The sequence below is a fragment of the Athene noctua genome, chromosome 4, assembly GCF_965140245.1.
Source record: "Athene noctua chromosome 4, bAthNoc1.hap1.1, whole genome shotgun sequence".
NCBI classification, from domain to species: Eukaryota; Metazoa; Chordata; class Aves; order Strigiformes; family Strigidae; genus Athene; species Athene noctua.
Genome location: NC_134040.1, coordinates 25,080,885 through 25,105,815, shown reverse-complemented (window position 1 = coordinate 25,105,815; position 24,931 = coordinate 25,080,885). Strand labels below are relative to the sequence as shown.

The window sequence follows — 24,931 nt, the reverse complement described above, 5'->3', positions numbered from 1 at the left end:
GATGATTACCCTTCTTAGCTTTAATCATTGTAAAATCAAAACTGAAAAAAAAATCACTAAAAAACAATGGCAAGGGCTTTTATATGAATTCATAATAGAAGTTATTTACGATAGATTTACTAGGAGTTCAGTAAACTCTATAAGCATTTAATATTCTAGTTGTTTCAGTATTTAGTGAAAAGTAGATTGCTTGTTTGTAAACTGCATTGATTTGTGAAACCCTTTTACATATTTACTTTTATACTATCAGTGTTTCCCTTATGTGGAATCATTACCTTCATGATGAAAAGCCTAGGCAAATGTGAAAGTGTATAGCTACTAAGCAGTAGCTGTTTATGTGTCCATTAGTGATTTTGCTGTACAAAAATTCAAAATATTTTCTGTGCATTCATCAGCTATTTTCATCCTTGTTCCATAAAGACAAATTAGTATGTGTGAATATAAAGCCAACAGAAGAAAACATTTTCTTTAAAAACAAATAAAAACCAAACCAACCCTCCTACAAAACACACATACACACCCACCCTCCATGCCCCTCCCAATTTTTGGTTGAACTAAATGCTTTCTTTCCTGTCTTCCCAGGAGAGAAATGCTGAAATGACTGACTAGGTCAGGAAAGATTCCTGCTTATCAAAAGCTACTGTGCAGCGTTGCTGTTGTCATGGCATCAGCCCTCTCTTAATCCAGGCACAGAAGAATGTATGACAAAACTGTTGGTGCTGCTGTCCCTTCACTGTTTTAGAATAAGTATTACAGAAGTGGGAAGAATTCACAAAACATAGTTTGGTCTTCTTAGGTTTCTGATTCTAGGCATTAGTGGGAAATTGCTGCTTTACATTGGCTTCTAGAAAATGTCTGTACATCCATGGAGTCTAAGGCACATGTTCCTCAAAGTTATTGGGCATGCATACACACACTCACAATACAAATCTTCTGCTAGATATGTATGTATGTATTTTGCTCTTTTGGTTCAGATATTTCAAAAGTTTCTGAATTCAAATTTTAAGCAAATCTGAAATTTCCTGGATATTAATGTCTCCTTTCTGCTAGGGTGAATATTTTTTAAACAGATGAGAATTTATATCATCTGGCCAGAAGATTTTGTGTGGGTCTGTGCTTTTTTTTAAATTACTTTTTTCTTCTTAAATTAAAGATCATAATGTCACTTGTTAAAGTGAAAATTTTCTCTTGATGGCTGTGGGAGCAGCAGGTGTCTAAAATCTCCCTAGCTGGAAAAAAGACTGTTAGCATAATGTAGATCTCTCCGTATTTCATTAAAATACTCCTAATGAGGTTTTTTTGTTTGTTTGTTTGTTTGTTTGTTTTCTGTGTTCTGTTGCATTTTTATCATCTGAGAAGGGCCATTCAATTTGATGGATCAGAAATCTGAACTGTTTCATTAACATTAGCAGGGAAATCCCGTAGTGATCCGGTTAAGATAAAATGGGGTATGTTTGGAATACTACCAGGTATTTGGAAAGTCATAGATCTTTAAAGCTTTGGAAAACTTTCTCCATCAGGTAGTATTACATTTGCTAATACTTACTGAAAGTGAAATAATGAACTATTTTTACTTGTGTAAAAGGACTGTCAAGGTTTGGGGGGAACTTATCTCATTCTTCCTCTGCTCCAGCGTGGGAGTCCCTCTCATGGGAGACAGTCCTCCACAAACTTTCTCCAACATGAGTCCTTCCCACAGGCCGCAGTGTTTCTCTAGCTCTGGTGTGGGTCCCTCCTGTGTGTTGCAGTCCTCCCAGCGCCAAACTACAACAGTGGGGGCTTCTTCCCATGAAGTACCAGCCTTCTTTGGGCACAGTCACCTGCTAAAGTGTGGGGTCCTCCACGGGCTGCAGGTGGGCATCTGCTCCACTGGTGGCTGCAGGGCACAGCCTGCCCTCTCACCATGAGCCACAAGGGAGTATCTCTGCTTTGGCAAGTCTCCCACCTGCCCTCCTTTTTCCCACTGACCTTGATGTTCACATAGGTGTCCTACTCACAACTCCTCCTCCATGATTTCCCTTCTTAAATAAGTTATCACAGAGGCACAGCCACCATCGCTAATTGGCTCAGCCTTGGCCAGATGTGGTTCTGACTTGGAACCAGGGGAGCTCTGAGAAGCTTACAGGGGGCCACCGCTGTAGTCCCCTCCCCTGCTAACAAAAACTGCCTCCGCTCACACAAGCCTGGCACATTCCACCCATTGCCTTTGCAAATCACATATTTAAGAACTCTCATTAAAATCCACCATCATTACATACGACAGTATTCACAAACTTCACTCACATCAACACAAAACCAAGAAACCAGACACAAATAAAACCTTCCACATGACAAAATAAAAATAACATAGCACAATACCGAAACACAATCCACAGAATCCACCCCTCATCCCTCTACCACAGTTACAACAGAAATTCCAGAGATCATTCTGCTAACAGGATTCAGTCAGTGTTTTGCTCATTACCTCTCCCAGTTACTATCCTTATTGTCTCACATTCCTCTGCCCCACCTTTCATTCCAAAAAGGACTGTTGTGGTTTGAACCTGTCTGGCAGCCATGCAGGTGCCCGTTAACCCTCCTCTGCCCAGGGGCTGGGGAGGAGGAGAATTGAAGGGGTAAAGGGAGACTCATGGGTTGAGGTAAAAAAAGTTTAATGATTGTAATAAAATATAACAATAATAGAAAATAGAACTGGATAATGAATAGTGCACAATGGGAATGCTCACCACACACTGACTCATACCCATCCCATTCCAAGGTAGCGATCTCGAAATACCAAGATCCTGCAATCACAATCCCAGAAGAGAGAGAGAACCCCCTCCTTCCTGGCTGCCCCTTCTTTATATACTGAGCATGACATTACATGATATGGAACATTACATTGCCGAATTTAGGTCTGGTGCTCTGGCTGTGCTCCCTCCCAGCTTCTTGTACACCTGCACACAGGCAGGACATGGGGAGCTGGAAGGTCCTTGATATCTTAGAAACAACTGAAAACATCACTATTATCAGCATTCTTCTCATACTAAATTCCATACTAAATCCAAAATGCAACATTATTTTAGCTACTAAGAAGAAAAATTTACTCTATCCCAGCTGAAACGAGGATGATATAATAGAATTATATTTTATTTTAATAAACTAGGAAGTAGTAAATAAAATGAGTTTTTTATCTATACAGTGAGGACTAATTGTCTTAGCACCATGCTGTTTGTAGTCAGTAAATAAAAGCATTGTCCTTGATCAATAATACTTTTTAGTGGTCAATGTCATATTTATTTATCTCCACAGGTAAAGCAGTAACTGCATTATCTGGAGATTTTTTTTGTTCATTAAGGGATCTTTGCCACTGGGATATCATACTGTTTTTCTCTTATTGTCCAATGACAACTGTACAAAAATGTCTGTAAAGAGTTTCATCAATTTTGCGTGACCACTGTTCTAGATTTTAAAATATCAAGCATGTTCACAATCTGGCCTTCCTCTAGGAGTTCAAACACTTTGTTAGCAATTTGTCCAGACTATGAATATGTAGCAAGGTCTCTGGTGTGTGTGCAAAGCTGCAGCACGAGAATTACAAAGATGTGAATTCAGAAAGCCATAACTGTACGTGGTACTTTTAAAATATACAGATCCTTCTGGTCTCCTGAGAACAGTCTTGTTAAATCTTCTAAGAAGGTTTCCAGTTGTGAAGCACTTCCAAAGAAGAGTCCAAGTGGCTACTTAAAATTTTAATAGTAATAGCTATGTTTTAAAATGGCCTTGTGTCAACAAGAGGTGCTTGCTATAGGGGGAGTGTTTAAAACTATATGTGAGTTTGAGATGGTGGCTGTGTCAGCTAAGTAAAAAAAAAATAAAAAATCATAGGCAGGTGGAAGAGGTCAAACAGTAAAAGTGAGAAAACCTGAGGAATTTCCAAGTAATAATAGGTTTCACATATGTTAAACTGGCATCACTTTGGAATGGAAAATGTGTGAAACCAGTAGCAAGAAATGAACTTTGATATGGAATGAATTTCTGTGTATTGAGTTCTGTATCTTAAGGAACATGATTGTCTCTTTTAATATGAGGCAATGCTATAAATGGCCATTGGAATATGAAAAGGTGAAAGTCATGAATATAGGCTGTACTTGCACATGACAGGCTTTGAATTTTATTTACGTATTTATTTAGCTGCACTATCTTTATGTCATCTCATGATGTTTCATAGAGCAGCAAAAGTAAAGATCATAGCCCAGGCAGGCTGCAGTTGCTTCATCGTCTCTAGCTAATAAGATGCTGATTTCTGAATGAGCTCCACGCTGCAGAGGAACCGTGCTGGAAGGGAGTTACCATAATTGTTCAAATTGGAGCTTTGTCTGCACTTGCCTTTCACATGGCAGGGGAGGGTTGGCAACATAGAGAGAAGTTTTGTTTCTCTTGGTATTTGTCAGGGTATTTGGGAAGATAGCAACAAGGTTTTGTATGCAGCGTTACCAGCTTGCTTTTGATGCTTGGTTGTGTCTTGTGTGCCTCAGGTGTGAGACACTTGCTTTCCTAGTATGTTGAGTGACATGAAAAAGAAAGCATGTGCATGCAGAATGGAGTATGGTCTGAATCACACTTTCTGTACCTCAGCTGAGCTCTGAATGGTAGAATAGTTGAAGAATTCAGTCTTTTCAGTATTTTTCTAAAGCAGCAATGATAATTACTATTGGACCTTTAAGTCATGAACTCTACTTTCCAGTAATAGCTTTAAATTGTTTTGTGTTAAAATGTACATCATTATGTAGAATTCAGTTCTTTACATTGATGCAACAGCTTACACAAATTGTTTTGGAAATAACGAAAAGGTTATTGGACCATCACTAAATGGCATAGCATACAAATTATTTGTAATGACAAGGCATGGTTGCAGCATGGATTTCTCCCCCCCTCCTTCCCTTTCAGCATGTTTCTGCACAGTGAGAAGCTTGTGAATATTTGGAATTATCTTTTCCTCTCTATGTTGTCATCTTCTTGCTTCATTTTTGAGGATTAAGAAATGGAAACTTTTAGTTTATCTATGTATGTATTTGTAGATATTGTCTCTGAACACAACTTTCCAGATGATATCATTTTGTCTTAATTTTAATCTTCATCTTTAATTTTAATCTTAATAAACTGTGACCATACACAAAGGCCTTTCTTTTTGGGACTGGAGAGGAGAGGAGTGGAGAAACTTAAGAGTCCATGTCCTCTGCTCTGATTTATGTTCCTTAAATCTTGTTAAGACCTGAGGTATTCAGTGGCTGGCATTATGTTGATTTGGATTGAAGCCAAGCATCTATCTGGAGTAGAAATTTGCTTGGGGTTAGGTAGGGAGACAAATGCTCCTGTGACTGTGTAAACTTCATTTCTGGGGAAAATTTAGCTGAAAACATGAAAATTCAAAGACCACCTGTGTGAAACAATATTACTACAATTACAGATTTGTGCACCCGCACTAAACATGGGAAAACTAGTCTTATTTCTAAAACCTTAATTTCATCCAGTTTATACAATTTAATATTGTGCAGTAGTTATTAATTATAGATATTAATAATATAATATGCTATTTTCTTCCACAGGATTGCTACCTCATTCACTGCATTGTTTGCATAGTAACTGTTTGATAATTTTAATTTCTTTTCATGCAGTAACCTGTGCCTTTTTTACTGCACACTGTTGAAAAGTTCCTTACAGAAAGAATCCTTCACCGGTAAAGGAACATGCTCTGAGGAAATGGTCAGTAGTTGCTGTGTTTGGCCATTTGAGGAAAAATGATTAATTTATTTTTCATCAGTTCCTCTTAGGTAAAGGAACCTGATTGTTTCCTGTATATAACCACACAGTTCCAAGAAACAGAATGAATGACTGAAATATCCATATATTTTGCACTCTCTGTTTTCACTGTCTTTTATGGGGGATTGGAAGGGAATCGTTTTCTGTCAGACTATACTTGCTCAAAATACTGCTTTCACAGGTGTCAGCTGAAGTTCCAGTTGCTCAGCAGTTCTGCAAATCAAACCCTTGAGCATAAAGTCAGGTACTAGGAAATGAAAAATGTACAGTGAAATGACTGTATACTAAGGCTTTTGATTTACACTGAGTAGAAATTGGCAAAGGCAAAGATAAGAGCTAACTCTCCAGGATAGTATTCAGTCACTTTGATTATGTGATCCTCCTTTTTTTTTTTTTTTTTTTTTTTTTATTTTTTTTTTTTTTATTTTGCTGCCAATACGGGAAGGGGGCTTTCATCTTAATGTGTCCTAGATCTAGGAGTTTTAGTCAGGAATGCATTTTTGAAACAAAAGTCTTAGTTGTCCCCACTTCTAATGTGTTGGCTTTCATCACTGAACAATCTCAAAGTACATGTTCTAGATTTCTTTATAATGTAATGATGTAGTGGGATATCCAATACACCCCACTGCAAACAAGCCTACTGCATGGCACTGACTAGAGTTAATCTAAGTGGCCTTTCTCACCTTTTGCTCCCTTCCTTCTTTTTAACCTCCAAAATCATGCGTGTGAGGCTGTCATTACAAAATGTAATAATAATATTATTGCAAAATAGCAATAATTGCTCAAATCACTTTCAAGTGGTTCTATACGGGATGCAAGAATTTTGCTTAGCGAAGTAAAGAACCTAAAATTGATGATGTGGCTACCTTACATATCATAACAGATGAGCACTAAGCTATAGGGTTAACATACACAGACAGAAAGCTTCTCCTTGCTCATCAGGGCTTGAGTTGGCAAACTTCATGTTCTTTTAACATCATTTTTTTGGTGTGTAATTATATGCTATATGCTTCACTGCAGCTTCAGTTTGAGACCCCATTTGGAAGACTGTAAGAGAGACTACATATGTCTTGTGGCAGTTTTTATTTTATTTTATTAATTAAAATATTTTAGATTGTGATGAGGGATGTAAGTCTCTAAAGATCTGAAAAGCCTGATGAAAGGTAACTGGGGAAGCTAAGCCTAAATATAGTTTAAAAGCAGAGTAAATCAATATAAACTTGTGGAGATGAACTAATACCAAGAAAGTAATTTCTACATTACTAGCCCTTGGTTTTCAAAGTAATATATAAATATGTCTTAATTTTCATTAATATGGAAACACATTTTTCCCATCTTTCTATGGCAGATATTAGCCTTAATAGCTGGAAAGGCTGAAATATGTACCTCCAATTAAGACAGAGAGGAGAGAAACTATGAGTGCTGTATCTGAAGAATTCTAGTTACTGCCTTTTAATCTCTCTGGAATAATTTGTTTATTTGAAGGGAATCAGATATCGTGGGGCTATCATGAAGGAAAAGTCTAAATCATGTTAAATTCTTAAAGGAATTCTCAGATCTTTCAGAAGTAAGTCAGTCTAATTGTTGCAAACTTCGTGGTAGCTTTCCCAAAGTAAACCTAAAGAGATACTGCAAATAGAAAACGTAAATTAAAGGAAACACATAAGGTCATATTTTGAAACTCTAATCAGAGATATTGTGATTAAAGGTCAAGAACCTTCTGTGTATGAGCATTAGGACAAGAGTAGTGTCAGAAATATGAATGGCTCTTTTGTAAATTAGTGGTATTATGGTAAGAAAGATAGATGTTAAAAAAAGCGCTTGTGTGCAGATATAAACACAAACATACATATACATATATATATACACACACATGTACACACATGTATGTATATATGTAGTATATTTTTATTGTTGTATTATCTGGTACCTCTTACCAGGTAGGCTTAATTGGAGCCTTATTACCTATGTGGGCACACACCCCCTTAAATATGGTATGACCTCAAGATCTGACAGCCAAACACAAAAAAAGCAAAGGGACCATGATCTCTTAATTCTCAAGCAGGAAACTGATGTGCAGTGAGAATACTCAGTTGATGTAGCAGTTTCCAAAGGTGCTATGCTCCTAGCATACACCAGTACTATTTCTGTACTTCAGAGTTCTGTACTTCAAAATAATCTAAAAATACATTATTTATGTATGTATGTATGTGTGTCTGTGTGTGTGTATGTAGAAATATATTCTCTTGAAATCATGGCAGCAGTTTTCCTGTTTCTTTGCTGTTGCTGTTATCCCCTTAGTCCTCCAGCAAAAAAAGAGATAAAAATATGGACTGATTTCTAATGTGAAAATAAAAAGAGTTAGTTAACCTTTAAAAACTACTTGGGATTTATTTCCAAGGACTGTTATGTGAAGGATAAGGCTAAACTTATATTTGTGGTTGGATTTATTTTCTGAGGCAGGTGTCCTAGATGTTTTCCTGAGGCAAGGTGGTTTTTTTTTAATCAACTTTATATATTGTGGAATTAGTGTTAGAGTCATAGAAGACAGCACATCCAAAGACATGATTATAACTGCTAAAACAGTAAAAGTTCAGGAACACAAGCAGCAGCTCTAGAACTCCTGTGTTAAGATGAATTTTGATATGACTAAACCAACAAGAATGCCAGCCTGAGTGTTACTATTGCAAAACTGAGAAGAAGAGAAAAAATAAGAGAGAAAAAGTATTATACTCTCAAGGGAGAAGAAGAATAGTTTTGTAGAGGAGGTCTGTTCATTAGCTGAAAGCCACAAGATTCAGTATCTGATTACAGATTTGCTTAAGAATTCCATAGAGAAAGATGCCTAGGCCTGTCTTTTTAAGATGACATACCAGAAGTTATGTGTTTAGCGACTCTGAAAATTAGTCTTTTTTAGATGTAGCTGCATGATTTTATTCATACATGTACTTAAGTTTTCCCTAACCTTGGTGTTTATTTCTGTGGCTGTAAACAGTGGTGATAGAAAAGGTATGAAACTAATTTTGAAGCTCCTTGAATTTCATCCAGAACAGAATTGAAGAAAGGTTAGTAAAACCTGTCTCAGGGTAGCTTTTGCCTATAATACATAAAGAAAAAGCAATCTTGTACACTAATATGCTCTTTATAGATACATGTTAAAGGTATCTTTAAAAAAAATAAGTTATGTAATTTCCAGTTTATACACAGATGACAGGTTTTCATAGGTTATGTCTTTTTCAGACGGGGTGATAATGACAGCAGGACTCACACATTATAATAATTTCTCCTTCAGGAAGGAACAACAGCTTACCAGAAAACCAGTACTCATAGTTAACTACTTTGCCCTATTAGTAATCTTAGCCTTCAGTTAACTGTGCTGTTTAGTGAATACTTCTGATCTATTATTATATCTGTAAAGAGTTGTTTTTTTTTTTAAAAAAGCTCTTAATGTCAACCCATTTTTCAACCTTTCTTCAAATTCATGAAGGCAGTATAAATATAGACATATTTAAGACATACATATTTTAAAAAACCCCTCAACCGTCAGCTTTCTCTGTGCATTTTTGAAACTTCTTAAACTTTTCTTTTGTCAGAAAGTCTAACACAGTTTAATCTATCTGAAACAATGAGTTTTCAGTCTGTAGAAGCAAGACAATTCTTACTCTGAAAAGATACTGCTTGGTCTTGCTGTCAGTACATTTTGTATAGTGCTTGAATGGCCCTATTGTCCTCTTGTGCACTCAAAGTGAATGAATTTATCTTTCGAAGTGGAGAATTTCTTTCTTCTCTGTACCAATTCCCACTTCTGTTTTTGAAGGAGAGCACAAGACTGCACTCCTGAAAGCCTGTAATTCGGAACCTTGAAAATTAGATTCCACTGTACCCGTTGCTCACAAAGCCTGGTTTATGCCAAGTCTTGTACAGTTACCCTAAAGAGTTTGGACCACTACAGAAATAGCTTCACTCTAATGTACCAATGAAATTGGTTAATTTGCCACCATCTTCAGTTCTGAAAAGTATATTCCTCACTTCTGATTTTTTAATCTTTCTGACATTCCTCACATGGAAATTCAGTACTGTAAGTTCTTACACACTTAACTTAAAACGTAGTAGATACTCTCCCTTCGTTGAGATTCTTCATACACTGGGTGCATGTGCAAATTTTGGAGGATTGGTGCTCCAGCTAAAGGTAAAGACTTTCAAATTAATGCATTTCATTTCTATAATGCTTTCTTAGTTCTGCATGGTTAAGTTCAGTACAACAAAGTTTAGTGTCTGTCTTCACAGACACAAATGTGTGCCATCTTCAGCCTGCAGGGTCCTTCATGCAGCCAACTCCCTTTTTGCTCCAAGGAAAGTGGTTGCAGCTAGATGTTGGAAAGCATAAAAAAGATAACACTGAAGGGAATATAGGATAGAAATTTTCAAGAAGGAACAGTATAGACTAGATAGATGAGTAAAATTTAGTTACCATTTCTTTTCTCTAACATCATGTAATGAGGTGGTGTTATCAGGCAAAAAACCACCCCAACATACATGCACAAAAAGAAGGAATTTTTGTACAATAAGCATTTGGGAAATTTATGAAGTAGGATGCTGTGGAGGTCTCAAATCATGAATTTGTTTAAATTCCTTGAGGATGTGTCTGTCAGTGGCTAGTAAGTATGATGGGCTTGCTGCAACTATTTGTTCAGAAACTTTCCTGGGCAACAAGTGGATTGATAGCAGCCCTGCAGAGAAGGACTTGAGGTATTGGTGGATGGAAAACTGAATATAAGCCAGCAGTGTATGCTCACAGCCTGAAAAGCCAACAGTATCCTGGGCTAGCACACTGAGGGAGGTGGTTCTCCCCCTCTACTCTGCTCTTCTGAGACCCCACCTGGAGTACTCTGGGGCCCTAATGTAAGAAAAACATGAAACGGCTCAAGTGGGTCCAGAGGAGGGCCATGAAGATGATCAGGGGGCTGGAGCACCTCCCCTATGAGGACAAGCTGACAGAGTTGGGATTGTTTAGCCTGGAGAAGAGAAGGCTCCAGCGAGACCTTATAGCAGCCTTCCAGTACTTAAAGGGGCTACTGGAAAGATGGGGAGGGACTTTTTATCAGGGAGTGTAGTGATAGGATGAGGGGTGATGGTTTTAAACTGAAAGAGGGTAGATTTGCAGAATCACAGAATCACTGAATCATCTAGGTTGGAAAAGACCTTGAAGATCACCTAGTCCAACAATTAACATAACACTGACTGTTCTCAACTACACCATATCCCTCAGCGCTATGTAAACCCTACTCTTAAACACCCCCAGGGATGGGGACTCCACCACTGCCCTGGGCAGCCCATTCCAACGCCTAACAACCCCTTCTGTAAAGAAATGCTTCATAATATCCAGTCTAAACCTCCCCTCGCGCAAGTTGAGGCCATTCCCTCTTGTCCTACCGCTTGTTACTTCATTAAAGAGACTCATCCCCAGCTCTCTGCAGCCTCCTTTCAGGGAGCTGTAGAGGGCGATGAGGTCTCCCCTCAGCCTCCTCTTCTCCAGACTAAACACCCCCAGTTCCCTCAGCCGCTCCTCGTACGACCTGTGCTCCAGACCCTGCACCAGCTCCGTTGCCCTTCTCTGGACACGCTCGAGTCATTCCATGTCCTTTTTGTAGTGAGGGGCCCAAAACTGAACACAGGAATCGAGGTGCGGCCTCACCAGTGCCGAGTACAGGGGTGAGATCCCTTCCCTGTCCCTGCTGGCCACGCTATTGCTGACACAAGCCAGGATGCCATTGGCCTTCTTGGCCCCCTGGGCACACTGCTGGCTCCTGTCCAGCCGGCTGTCAATCAGCAGCCCCAGGTCCCTCTCTGACTGGCAGCTCTCCAGCCACTCCTCCCCAAGCCTGTAGCGCTGCTGGGGGTTGTTGTGGCCCAAGGGCAGCCCCCGGCATTTGGCCTCATTGAAACTCCTGCAGTTGGCCTCAGCCCATGGCTCCAGCCTGTCCAGGTCTCTCTGCAGAGCCTCCCTACCCTCGAGCAGATCAACACTCCCACCCAACTGGGTGTCCTCTGCAAACTGACTGAGGGTGCACTCGATCCCCTTGTCTAGATCATCAATAAAGATGTTAAACAGGAGAGGCCCCAAAACCGAGCCCTGGGGGACACCACTCGTGACCGGCCGCCAGCTGGATTTAACTCCATTCACCACAACTCTTTGGGCCCGGCCATCCAGACAGTTTTTTACCCAGCAAAGCGTGTGCCCATCTAAGCCACAAGCAGCCAGTTTCACCAGGAGAATGCTGTGGGAAATGGTGTCAAAGGCCTTACTAAATTTGAGGCAGACAACATCCACAGCCTCTTCCTCATCCAATAAGCAGGTCACCCTGTCGTAGAAAGAGATCAGGTTTGTCCAGCAGGACCTGCCTTTCATAAACCCATGCTGACCGGGCCTGAGCATCTGGTTGTCCCACCTGTGTTGGGTGATGGCACTCAGGATGAGCTGCTCCATCAGCTTACTGGGCACCGATGTCAAGCTGACAGGCCTCTAATTTCCCAGATCAATCCAATCCAATCAATTTGATGCCCAAATCTTCTAATATATGGGCATCACTTTGGCCAATTTCCAATCTGTCAGGACCTCCCTGGTCAGCCAGGACTGCTGTTAAATGATAGAAACTGGCCTGGCGAGCACCTCAGCCAGCTCCTTCAGCACCCTCGGGTGTATCCCATCTGGTCCCATAGACTGGTGTGTCTGTGTGATGCAGCAGGTCACTGACTGTCTCCTCTTGGACTGCGGGGGGGTCGTTCTCCCAGTCTCTGTCTTCTGGCTGAGGAGGCTGGATTCCCTCAGTACAATTAGTCTTGTTATTAAAGACTGAGGTGAAGAAGGCATTAAGCACCTCAGCCTTTTCCTCGTCACTCATTACCATGTTTCCTCCTGTTTCTAGCAGGGCATGGAGGCTCTCCCTGATCTGTCTTTTGCTGTTGAAATACTTATAGAAACATTTCTTGTTATCTTTGACTTCTGAAGCCAGATTGATTTCTAGATTTAGATAATATGTAAGGAAGAAATTTTTTACTGTGAAGGTGGTGAGGCACTGGAACAGGTTTTGCAGGGAAGTTGTGGATGCCTCCTCCCTGGAAGTGTTCAATGCCAGTTTGGATGGGGCTTTGATCAACCTGATGTAGTGGAAAGTGTCAGGTGAGTTGGAACTAGATTATCTTTAAGATCACTTCCAACCTAAACCATTTCTATGATTTCTGAGCTGGAAGTCCTTAGATTTCTGGAAGCTTATTTGGGAAGATAACAATGTAACTTTTCTTATTTATGTTCTTTTTATGCTGTCAGTAGGAAGTGTTTAAAGGGAAGCTACCCTGCTAGGTGAACTTTTGATTTGTCTCAATATGGTAGTTATTATTTCAGTTGTCTTCATTACTTATAATTTTCCTTCAGTAAACTGTTAATCTGGACCTAAGAGTGTATTGAACTGCTAATACCATGGCTTCTGGCAGTCATTCAGCTGTCATTTAAGAAATGAAGAATGCATTGCACTCTCATTCAAGTACAACTATGGCCTCATTACCTGTCTTTTAGAAGTCGGGGCTTTTTAAGGCCAATTATTTGAAATAATTGAAACCTGTATCTAATTTACATGTCAGAAGCACAAATCATTTAATTCTAGAAAGTTAAAGGTGGGGTTTGTTTGTTTGTTTGTTTGTTTTTTCATTTTGATAATTTGATTTAAGACACTTCTGCAAATAGAAGTAAAAATTTAGCATTTTTCTTTCCTCAGTCTTTTCTTTACTTTTTATTCCATGCTTTTCTGTTTCTTTCACTGGTGATGTCTGATTTGAGGATTGCTTCACTGCTACAGAGTATGCTGTCAAGTTCATACTCAAAAAGAGATTATTCTGCCCACTCCTTTCCCATAGAACTGATCTTTGAGGATGAGTTAGGGATTGTGTAGGCTTCACAGAACTCTGGTCTCTTCTTAGGCAGATGTGTCTGTATGAAGAACATTGATTTATAGGAAAATGGGGTGGGGGCTGAAGACAGTGGGGGAAATGAAAAATGACTATGTTATAGGATATGAGGGTAGAAGAAAGGTAGACATATTAAAAAATATATTATATGAGGAGTGGCTTTGCCAGGGTACTTGTTGAAAAGTTACTACTTTTTATAAACGTTTGTGCTGAAATCCACACTGTTACTGTTAAAGGTAATGGAAAGTTAAAAAATCAAATTCTTAAGTCTGGCAAGGAAATATTAGCTGACTTATTCCACACTATGTTTAATTAGTGGCATTTTGTGAATATCATCTTAAAGTGAACACTGTAATGCCTTTTAGGGCATAATTCTCTATAATGCCTTGTGTTCTATAATTAGTACTTGCACTTGTGCGTAGACCCATATGCATTGTTTATGTCAAGTTTAGCCTTATCAATCATGGCTAAAATAATATTTTTATTTGTTCATACCTAAAATAGGGGAATGAAGTGAAACAAGTTCTGTGAAGTTGTAGTGTGTTGATCTTGGCTGGACACCAGGTGCCCACCCAAGCCGCTTTCTCACTCCCCTCCTCAGCTGGACAGAGGAGAGAAAATATAATGCAAAGCACGTGGGTTGAGATAAGGGCAGGGAGAGATCATTCACCAGTTACTGTCACAGCTAAAACAGACTGGATTTGGGGAAAATTAATATAATCTATTACCAATCAAATCAGAGTAGGATAATGAGAAATAGAAACTAAATCTCATCTTCCCACACACCTTTCTTCTTCCCAGGCTCAACTTTAGTCCCAGTTTTCTCTGCCTCCTTCCCCCAAGCAGTGCAGGGGGATCTGGAATGGGAGTTGCAGTCAGTTCATCATGTCTCTGCCGCGTCTTCCTCCTCAGGGGAAGGAGTCCTCACACTCTTCCCCTGCCTACTCCAGTGTGGTGTCTCTTCCATAGGCTGCATGCACTTCTTCACAAACTTCTCCAACAGGAGTCCTTCCCATGAACTGCAGTTCTTCCTGAAGTGCTCCAGCGTGGGCCCTTTCCACAGGGTGCAGTCCTTCAGGCACAGGCTGCTCCAGCGTGGGTCCTCCACAGGGTCACAAGTCCTGCCAGCAAACCTGCTCCAGCGTGGGCTCCTCTCTCCATGGGGCCACAGATCCTGCCAGGAGCCTGCTCCAGCTTGGGCTCGGTCTCCTTTGGGCATCCCCCTGCTCCAGCGTGGACTCTCCACAGGGTCACAGCCTCCTTCAGGCACATCCCCCTGCTCCGGCGTGGTGTCCTCCCCGGGCTGCAGGTGGAGATCTGCTCCCCTGTTAACCCCCGCGGGCTGCAGGGCACAGCTGCCTCACCATGGGCTGCACCGCGGGCTGCAGGGGAAACTCTGCTCTGGGCCTGGAGCACCTTCTCCACTCCTCTGATCTTGCTGTCTGCAGAGTGTTTTCTCTCACATATTCTCCTCTATCCAGCTGCAATTGCTGTTGCATAGCAACTTTTTCCCCCTTCTCGAATATATTTATCACAGAGGCGCTACCACCATCACTGATGGGCGCTCAACCTTGGCCAGTGGCTAAGCTGGCATTGGCTCTGTCGGACATAGGGGAAACTTCTAGCAGCTTCTCACAGAAGCCACCTCTGTAGCCACCCCCTCTGCCACTACCAAAACCTTGCCACGCAAACCCAATACAGAACTATCTTTTCCATGTGAGCTTTAATGCTCACAAAATTTGAAAATCTTATGAACTGAAACTTGTGAGTGATGCAGGTTTAAATATGTATTTACTAGAATTACAATCCCTTCTGCACAGGCGGGTAACTCTGAAGCTTTTCCCTTCCAGTGCTCGTATTTTTATCAGCCCATACCCAACTATTTGTTATGTGAGAAGTAACTTGCAGGTGGCAAGACATGTGGATTTGTTTTTTTGCTTGGGTGATGTTTTCTGTTTCTTTTCTGATGCAGTTACTGTTTCCAAGAAATATGCTAATGTTCCCAGAAATTAAAACTTTTGGAGGTGACTACTATTAGATGAACATCTAAATCAGGTTAAGAAGATACTGATGGTATTTTGATGGATCAGAACTAACATATGTGCCTATCAGTTTTTCCAAAATTCATGCATTTGAGAGAGCCTCACAAGAGCTCACTGAACATTTTATTTCCCAACTGTGTTAATGTAAGATTGATTTTTAAGTACATTGTTCCATGCAGGGGATAAAAATAATTCCTCCTGGTTTAAGGCACAGATGCTTAGAATTTCTAATAATTAAGTCACAGATAACCCGTTGTCTATTTCAGCTGCAATATAGGACATTTAAAAAATACATTTGACATGTTTGGTTCATGTAATACATCAGAAGCATGAACATGTAAATGTTTAAGAAAGAATTTTATACATAAAATATTTTCTTAAAAAAAGTCTGTATGAAAACAGGCAAAACTGCTGTCAATGAGAAGGATTTAGATGTATAAACATTATTTAGTCACCAAAGCATGATTTAAGCTAGATGCTTCCATAGTTTTGGATCCACATTTTAATGCAATGTTATTTAACCTTTTTTTCCCATTTATTAACAGTTATAGTGTGTGTTTTTTCTCATACTATCAAGTAAGGTCATTCTAGCAATTAGAAGCATAGTGTTTGGACAAAATTTACTATAAGTTTTTTTATCCATTAATGAATTAGAAGAAGCTTGTGTGTTGTGGCCAAAATGTGTATTATCGACCTTCAATTTTTGGACCATGCTAATTTACTTGTTCTGTACATGTTTGATTCTTGAATGTTAAAACCCTGAACCTTTATTTCTTTTCCCTAGGATTTTAAGACAGGATTTGGTATCACTTTAATCTCTATGAATGTGGCAAATGTAAAACAAGTGGATCGGACTGCAAAGCAATCCTTTGAAATAATTACTCCTTATAAAAGCTTTAGGTGAGAACTTCAATATTTACATTACAAAATATGCCAATAACTAATACACTAAAGAAATACTTGCTTCATACTAAAGTGACTTACCTAGTTTGGATGACAAGGGAATATTTTCATTAAGAATGCTCAGCATTTTTTTTCCTTTTGTTTAGCTGTGTGCTTCATCTGTTACCTCCCTGAGTAGACAACCTATGTGCAAAGATATATATTTTTATGTAGACTTCCTTGTACATCGTGTGCAAGGGCAGAGGAAAAAAGTAACTTAATCTGACACCATGTTAAAGAATAATAAACTGCAGTAATGAAATAGTGTTGCATCCATTTAATAGTAAGCATTTTATTTGAAAAGTGTCACTCGTGCCATACCTGGTAAAAATCCTTCATTGAAATCAGTAGAAAGTTTCACTTTGGCTGATGCTCTCTGACCTGTAATGATTTTTAAGAAAATAAAAGTATATGCTAATAAAAGCATTTTTAAAGTGTTGTAGTGTTTCTTAAATGAAATTTCAGTAATGCATGAGAAGAAGAAATCACTTTGTTCTCCTAGACTTGCTAAATGTTAGCAAAGAGTTTCCTTTCACTCTCAGTTGACTAGAGTAGCAGGCAAATTAGTATTGATCAGTGATTTGAATCTGTGACTAGCTGATTGATAGCTACTTCTTTGACTTTCTTTAAGCCATCACTATGTTGATATTTGTTCATTACTATTAAAATTTTTCAAAAAGATCAATTTAGATGAAAATAATTTTTGGCTGTTGTAGTTGCTAAGTCCATTTTTATTCCTAAATATGTCTTTGTGTTTCCTTAGGTTATTCTATGCTTTTGTTAAAGTTCAGGTTTTAAATTTGGGATGTACTAACATAAAAAGGTTGAAAGCAACTCAGGAATGTAACTTGAGCTTTACAAAAGCTATGTAGCTCATGCTAGTAGTGGTTTTGTTGAAAACTGAATATAAAAACAGAGATTTCATTGATTAAAAATACAAAATAATACATTCCATCTTCGTATTTATATCTGTGTAGAGGAAGATTTTTGAACTGTGATTTTGGGTGTAAATATAATAAGAGAGACTACAGACTATGTTTAATTGGGCTTTAAAATAAAGATCAATAACACAGAAAAGTCAATTGTTTCAGCTTTACAGCAGAGTCGGAAAGAGAGAAACAAGACTGGATTGAAGCACTGCAGCAATCGATAGCAGAAACTCTGTCTGATTATGAAGTAGCTGAGAAGATTTGGTTCAATGAGTCCAACAGGATCTGTGCTGACTGTAAAGCTCCCGGTCCTGACTGGGCATCCATCAATCTCTGTGTTGTCATTTGTAAGAAGTGTGCAGGTAGAGTAATTAATGACAGACTGTGTGAGTTCTACAAAATGTCATATTTGCATATCTGTGTGTGTCCTTAATTTTTTTTTTTTTTTTTTCATTTTTTGCAGTGCCATCCTTGTGAAAGTTTTGACAAACAAAAAGTGAACATAGTGCTTTTTTTTTTTTTTTTTTTTTTTAATACCAAGGTCATCCCTATTCTAAAGCACTTCACATGACAAGTCTGTAAGGTTTGGTTTCTCTCAGATGAATAATCCTTCACAGATAGTGAAAATTAAGACACAGTAGCACTTGTGGGAAATGGCTGGCTGTTGCAAGCCTGGATGCTAAAGTATTACAATTTTTAGTGTATCAATTTGGGATATTCTGTTACATCAGGGTATATTTTACTGCTAGTAGGGATAGCTTTTTTAGAAATCACTAAAAATCTAATTCTATCATGTTTTATATTTAAATATGTGCTGAAGCAGTAGATTCAGGGAAATAATTTATAACTCTAGGCTTTCTTTCAAAACAAACCCTTCCAAAAGTGTTCTATATTAGTCTACTTTGTTTATTCATTACTACCAAATGCACATTTTTCTTTTTTCTTTTTTTTTATTTTTTTTTTTTGTGCTTTTATTTTATATTCAAATGTCAAATCCACCCTTTTTTAAAAATAGCAATTATAATAAATCTGTCTTCATTAATTTTTTTGTTAACTCAAGAGAAGAGAATCCCAATTTAAGTGCTTTAGTTAAGTAAAAATTCTCTTGGACTTACAGGACAGCACAGATCTTTAGGTCCAAGAGATTCAAAGGTCCGGAGTCTGAAAATGGATGCCAGCATTTGGAGCAATGAACTTATTGAGGTATGTTGTGATATTCTAACTCTTTGTTTCATCTTGAAAGCTACTGCATGAATAATTGTTTATTGCTTTATTCACAAGGAAACTGAACATACAACTGCTAAATAACATGCTGCTGTTATAGTAAACTGGATGTTTCTGGGAATGATATACCTTTGTGTCATTCAAAATACTCATTTGTTTTGATAACCATCTATACAGTCTCTCTTTGTATATCTCCAAGCATCTAGATTTTTTTTGGAAAAAGAAATAAAATGCTTTAAATTAAGTAATTACTTAATTTGATTAAGTAATCATGATGGGCAATATTGGGAAGGGGAAAAGAAAGGAAACTTCTCACTACCAGTGTCGTTGCTTGGGGTGTTAAAAACTGGTGCTGATAGAGACTGTTGAGTCATCAGTATTTTCTTTAAAACATACCTTAGTCTTATCTGACTTTTTACTGGTATTTTCTAACAGGTGCTGAAATATTATAACTGGTTAGCCTTGTAAAATTTAGTTGATCTTGATGGTAAATGATGACCACAGAATTTATTATTCATTTATAGATGACCATAGGCAGTGACTGAGAGAGGCTTCTGTCTCCTGCATGTGATTTTCTTTTCTTTAATAACTTTCTTTTTCAACTTTTAGCAGCTGAAAACTATTTATAGGATAACTTCATATTCTTCATGCTATTTTACTTATTTTTCTTCTTGCACATCATCTAGCTCTTTATCATGATTGGAAATAAGAGGGCAAACAGTTTTTGGGCAGGAAATCTTCCTCCAGATGAAGAGCTGCATATGGATGCCCCTGCAGAAAAAAGGATAGCATTCATTACACACAAATACAAAGAGGGAAAATTCAGGAAATCACCTTTTGCCTACAGAACCAAGGAACAGTTGAATAAGGTAATACTAGAATGGGTAAGCCCATACCATACCTTTTGTATTGTATTGTATCAGTGTGCAGTTTGGTCATCTTGTTAAACTGGTGAGAAAGAAATTCAGAAACCTGAATGACATTCTCACAGAATTGAATAAGGTTGTTTTGGAACCTTTACAGGACTCATTTAATGATTTCTTACTTCATAGTTTTCCCAGTTTGTTTGTCTGTAGAAGGTTATGGTACATATATGGTGCCTGTAAATGTCTTCCAGAGCCATCAATGAATATGGATCTTTATTTTTCTTCAGATGCACACTTTAGGGATGCAGATTCACACTTCAGTTCTTTAAATTCCTTTGTTATGTGTTTTTCACATCCTATATCTCTGACATCTAACATTCCAGTACATTAGATGATTCAGTGTTATCAATGGTGAAAGTAGCTCATGTACACTTATGTAGTAGCTTGTAGCTAATTGGAAACAAGCTAAAATTAATGGTGAAGACTGTGTGTTCTCATAGTTTCCATTTACACATATAATACAAATTCTTTACAGTTATAAAGTGGAAAACAATAATTATAATTACCAATTTCTGTGTAATTTTTGATATCTATTTGACTGACTTCTAATACCTGTTGATTTCGGACTCATGATTGTTCAGGGTTTATGAATATAGGAGAGTTTAACTGCATATATATTACAATGCCAAAGCATTCAATTACATGAGTCAAATTGAAAGCCTCTGCAGAGACTGTGGGAAGGCAGTAACATTTAAAAGTTATTGTGGTTTGAACTAGAGAGATGTCATTTGTTTAGTGTAATTGTGTAGCTACTTGTGGTTATAAGGTTTTGGACTAACATTTTGAAAGGAAAAAGATAAAGAGATTTGTTATGTTTATCTGTCTTCGTGTATACAGAAATGAAAGGAGACTGATGTTTTAGGGTGCAGCAAGATCTTTAAATCCCAAGGAAGATGATCAAGTATCAAGATACCCTAAAGAATAATTGCCTTATTGACTGTGATCACAGATTTGAAGAACTGTCTATGAATTTCAGTCTGTTTCATAGTAATAGAGTTTAAGGAACAAATCTTGTCTCTTTGGTTGAACTTGTAAGGTCTGAAATAATAAGATTTTTTTTCTGTAGCGGTTTGATGTATGAAGGAAAATGAGGAGGAATTTTTCATATACACCAAAATCTTCCCCTCCAGTTGTATTGATTCATGTTATACTTTCCAAGTGAAATTTGTGGCAGCAACATCTTGCAGGGTTTGGGTTGATGATGTTTTCAGGTTTTCTTTTGTTGTTGTTGCTGCTTTTTTTTCTAAATTCAGACCATACTTTATGATTCCTGCTATTTCTCAGTGTTTATGGTCCTTGAAACTGCAAGGGAACTATATCGGAGGTGAAAGGATTTGCATCTAAATTACATGTACTTGCTGCCAGTAACTTTCTAATTTAAACCTTCTTATTTTTCCTCTCAATGATAAGGCCCTGTGTGCTGCCGTAGTTAAACAAGATGTCCTAGAAACTCTGATGTTGCTGTTCAGTGGGGCTGATGCTATGTGTGCTACTGGAGACCCTGTTTATAGTACTCCATACCTGTTAGCCAAGAAAGCTGGACAAAGACTGCAGATGGAATTCCTGTACCATAATAAGTTCTCAGGTAGGATAAATCCTCTTTGTTTTAATCTTCTGATTTTATATTGAGCAAAAGGAAAGGAAGGAGGAATTCAGAAGAAAAATTGGTGTTGAGTGAAACAACAGTGGTATAGCGGAGGGGAAGTTGTGACAGTGTTAACTGTATTTCAGCAAACAGGGTAATTGTGTACAAGTTACTTTTATTTTGCTCAGATATCAAGTTTAGGACTTAAAAAAAATATTTAAAAAGACAGTGATGACTCATAGACCTCATACCCTTATTTATAACACAAAAAAATGTCTGTTCTGCCAATAGTATCAGGCTTTTACAGAAAAGATGAGTATAGACATTTAACATGTATCTCAAGTATTTATCTGAAGCTTCATTTTTTCTTAAAAAAATAATTAAATTGATATTTATCCCTACTGCACACAGACCTACCTGCTTTTTCACAAACTTTCCCCCTGAAATAAAACTCACCTCTTGAACCTGTAACGTGATTTATCCCAGCAAACTTTTTCACATCACAACTTCGGTTACAGCTTGGAGCATGCAATAAACTTTGGCCTTGAAAGTTGACAGTTCTGGTTGCAGCCTGTGACTGTTATGAGGTTCTTGAAAACAGAAAGCTATTCTTAAACAAATAAATAAATAAATAGCAGAGCATTGATGTGCCTGTATCTGCATTTTGAAAGGGCTGTACAGTATCTGAAGCAGTTGTGGGAATTAAAGTTCACACGCAGATTTACACAGGAAAAAAAAAAAAAAAAAGCTATACTATACAGCAGCCAGCACTGTGAACAGACTTCTGGACCAACTTTCCATTGTCTTGTGCTTCTCTGCAAAGTAACACTGCATGGGCTGAACAACAGAAGTTTTAGTGGGAAACACTGGAATGGTTTGGGGCTTGCTAGAGCAAACATGGTACTTTTAAGTTTTGTCTGAGAATTGCTCTATCACAAGTGCCAGACACTGGATTGTAGGATGTTGAGCTCCATCACTGTGCAAACATGCAGCTATGGGGTTTTTGCTAACTATGCTCTCAAGTAGTCCTAAGGCTACAGAGAGAGGTTTGCTTGTCTTGGCTCTGTCTTTTCTACTTTTAGCTTCCAGCTAAGGCAGCATCACAATGTGCTGGTGCTAGTGTGTGTTCTTTTCAGAGAAGGAGAGGTCATTGCAAGTTGTCAGGGATTCTCCAAATCATTGTCTGTCTGCTGCCAGAGTTGGTGGTAAACTTCTAGATAAGCCCTCGAGAGAAATAATTCCTTTCTGTTGAAGTATGATACATAAGAGACAAAACTAAAAGCTTAGTACACCAGAAACCCATATTTTAGATTACATTGGAAAGCAGTGGTAGACAATGGCAATGTTGTAACAAACGTGAGCAATGTTTTCTTTTGATTTGTAAGAATTTTACTTTAATTTTAAAGATAAATCATTAAGATATATCTGTGTTGTAGTAAAGATATTACAAACCAACTATGTATCTAGAGATAAGTAGTTAGGAAGACCCGTGGAGAAATGGTTATAACTGATACAACTGAAATTCTGTATGTTACTTACTCCTTTGTCTTTTAATAGATTTTCCAAACTACGATACTTGTTTTGAAAGTGGTTTCTCTGAAGATTCTTTACATTCCACCTTTCTTTGTGAATTCTTATACAAAGTTTCTTCTAATAATGCTAAGCTGCTTACAGAGAAGAAATTAAAAGAAGGTATTTCACTTTTACTTTATGCATTTGAATAATACATGAATATGTATGGTTTGGATGAATTTGGTTCTTTTTAACTTGTTGCATTACTTTTTAAAAGATAAAGTATCTTTGATATGACATATCCTTTTGATTCAGTTGATCTCTTTCAGATAAAGGAAATACTGATTGTCTTGATCTCTATTCAGTGGTTGACAGAGGAAAACTGAACTACTGAAAAATTATTCAGTTAACAACAGTTATTGATAAATAAAAAACACTTAGAAACACTTCTCACTTTAATTATATTTAGATGGATGCTACTAATTGTCAAAAACTAGTTTCCATCTAAATTATAATATTCCAGAAATCATTTAAAAGTATCACTGACTTTTTAGTAAGAGTCCAAATGGCTAACCCCTAGGATATTTCTCAAGCTCACAAATTTTAAAAGTATTTCAAGTAGAAATGAGCACTTCCAACAGCTTTACAACAAACTGAGCTTTGTGGGGTGAAAATGGGTGTACATCACAGTAGATACACGTGATTTTTTTGTGTATATCAGTCTTCTGTGATTTTTTTTTTTTTTTTGAGATATTATAATTTTCTTAGCTGGCTTTTTTTATTTTCCTTTTTCTCCCCAGTTGTGTTCCTTTGTTTTCTTCCACTTAAGCAAACAAATGATATGGATTTTTAAAATCTGGGCTGATTTATGGTTGAGTTTATTGCTCCTAAAATCTTGATATGGCATCCTGTGTCAATACATACATACTTTTGTATGATTATATCCATGTTCTCATGGTGTATGCCTTTAAGATCCTTAGTGGAGATAAAGCACTGGGTGATGAACAGAACTAATGCCTGATCACAGGCATTTCCCAGCAACTTTGGAACTGTTAACAAAGATATCTGTTGTGGCAGAGGACAGCTGCTCGACAGGACTTCCTTGAGGATTGTTCTGAAACTTCACTGAGCTTATTCAGAAAGGAAAGGAATAACTGCACACCTCACTACTGCTTACTCTAAGTGCAGACCTTGTCTTCTGTGCTGTGGGTATCTATACTCATAAACAAACAAAAAATAAAAAAGACCTCACTAATAGAAATAGAGAGCAAATACAAGGCAATACTACTGTCTCTTCTAACACAGTGGTATGTTAGAAGTACTGTATAAGTTTGTAAACACCTGTATAGATTCAAGATTTAGCTATAAATGCTCACAGGTTGTCTTCTGTAGTGTTTTTTTGGCAGATGCAGTAGGATTAAGCATCACTAGTAGAGTGCCTTAAAAATATTTATGAAGAAAGCCCTCAGACAAGAAACAAGTGAATTTTGCCTGTCTTCCATCATAAGTTTTTAGAGGACAGAAATGAAGCTGCTTTGAAACCTTGTAGGCTATTGCATAGCATTGCACTTACTACTTGGAGGAACATACAGTAAATGGAAAAGAACCAGATTTCCCTCAACTCAGGTTTTGGCCTTTGAAATTGTGATATTGTCTTGCAGATGGTAGATGATCTGCTGTTTGTTTTTTGGGGGGATTTTTTTCGTGGTGTTTGTTTGCTTTGTTTTTGCATTAATGGCAAATTACCCATGTGTTTGTCAGGACTGATATTTCTGGGATGGGTGCTTTACAGATACATAGGAAGACAGGCTTTCCTGACCATTTGCAGTTCAGAAAGACAAATGACAAATGGGACAAGGGAGGAAGATGTAATAATAACATCCTTTCAACAACAACAAAAAAACCTCTGCAATTTTGAAATAGAAACTACTCTTGCCTGAGGGCAATAATATATCTCAGCCATGTGTAAGAAGTATTATGACAAAAGGGGTTTTTTGCTATTTAAAA

The 24,931-nt window shown here is 37.8% G+C and overlaps 1 protein-coding gene across 1 annotated transcript in view; it reads left to right on the top strand.

The window, feature by feature from the left end:
* The window catches only part of ARAP2 (ArfGAP with RhoGAP domain, ankyrin repeat and PH domain 2), a 134,883-nt gene that overhangs the window by 40,537 nt on the left and 69,415 nt on the right, over positions 1-24,931 (top strand). The window contains exons 9-14 of the mRNA XM_074903800.1: positions 16,591-16,706; positions 17,840-18,039; positions 18,795-18,880; positions 19,588-19,770; positions 21,238-21,412; positions 22,970-23,104. Of these exons, the coding sequence (XP_074759901.1) occupies positions 16,591-16,706; positions 17,840-18,039; positions 18,795-18,880; positions 19,588-19,770; positions 21,238-21,412; positions 22,970-23,104 (895 nt within the window). The remainder of the gene's footprint in view (positions 1-16,590; positions 16,707-17,839; positions 18,040-18,794; positions 18,881-19,587; positions 19,771-21,237; positions 21,413-22,969; positions 23,105-24,931) is intronic.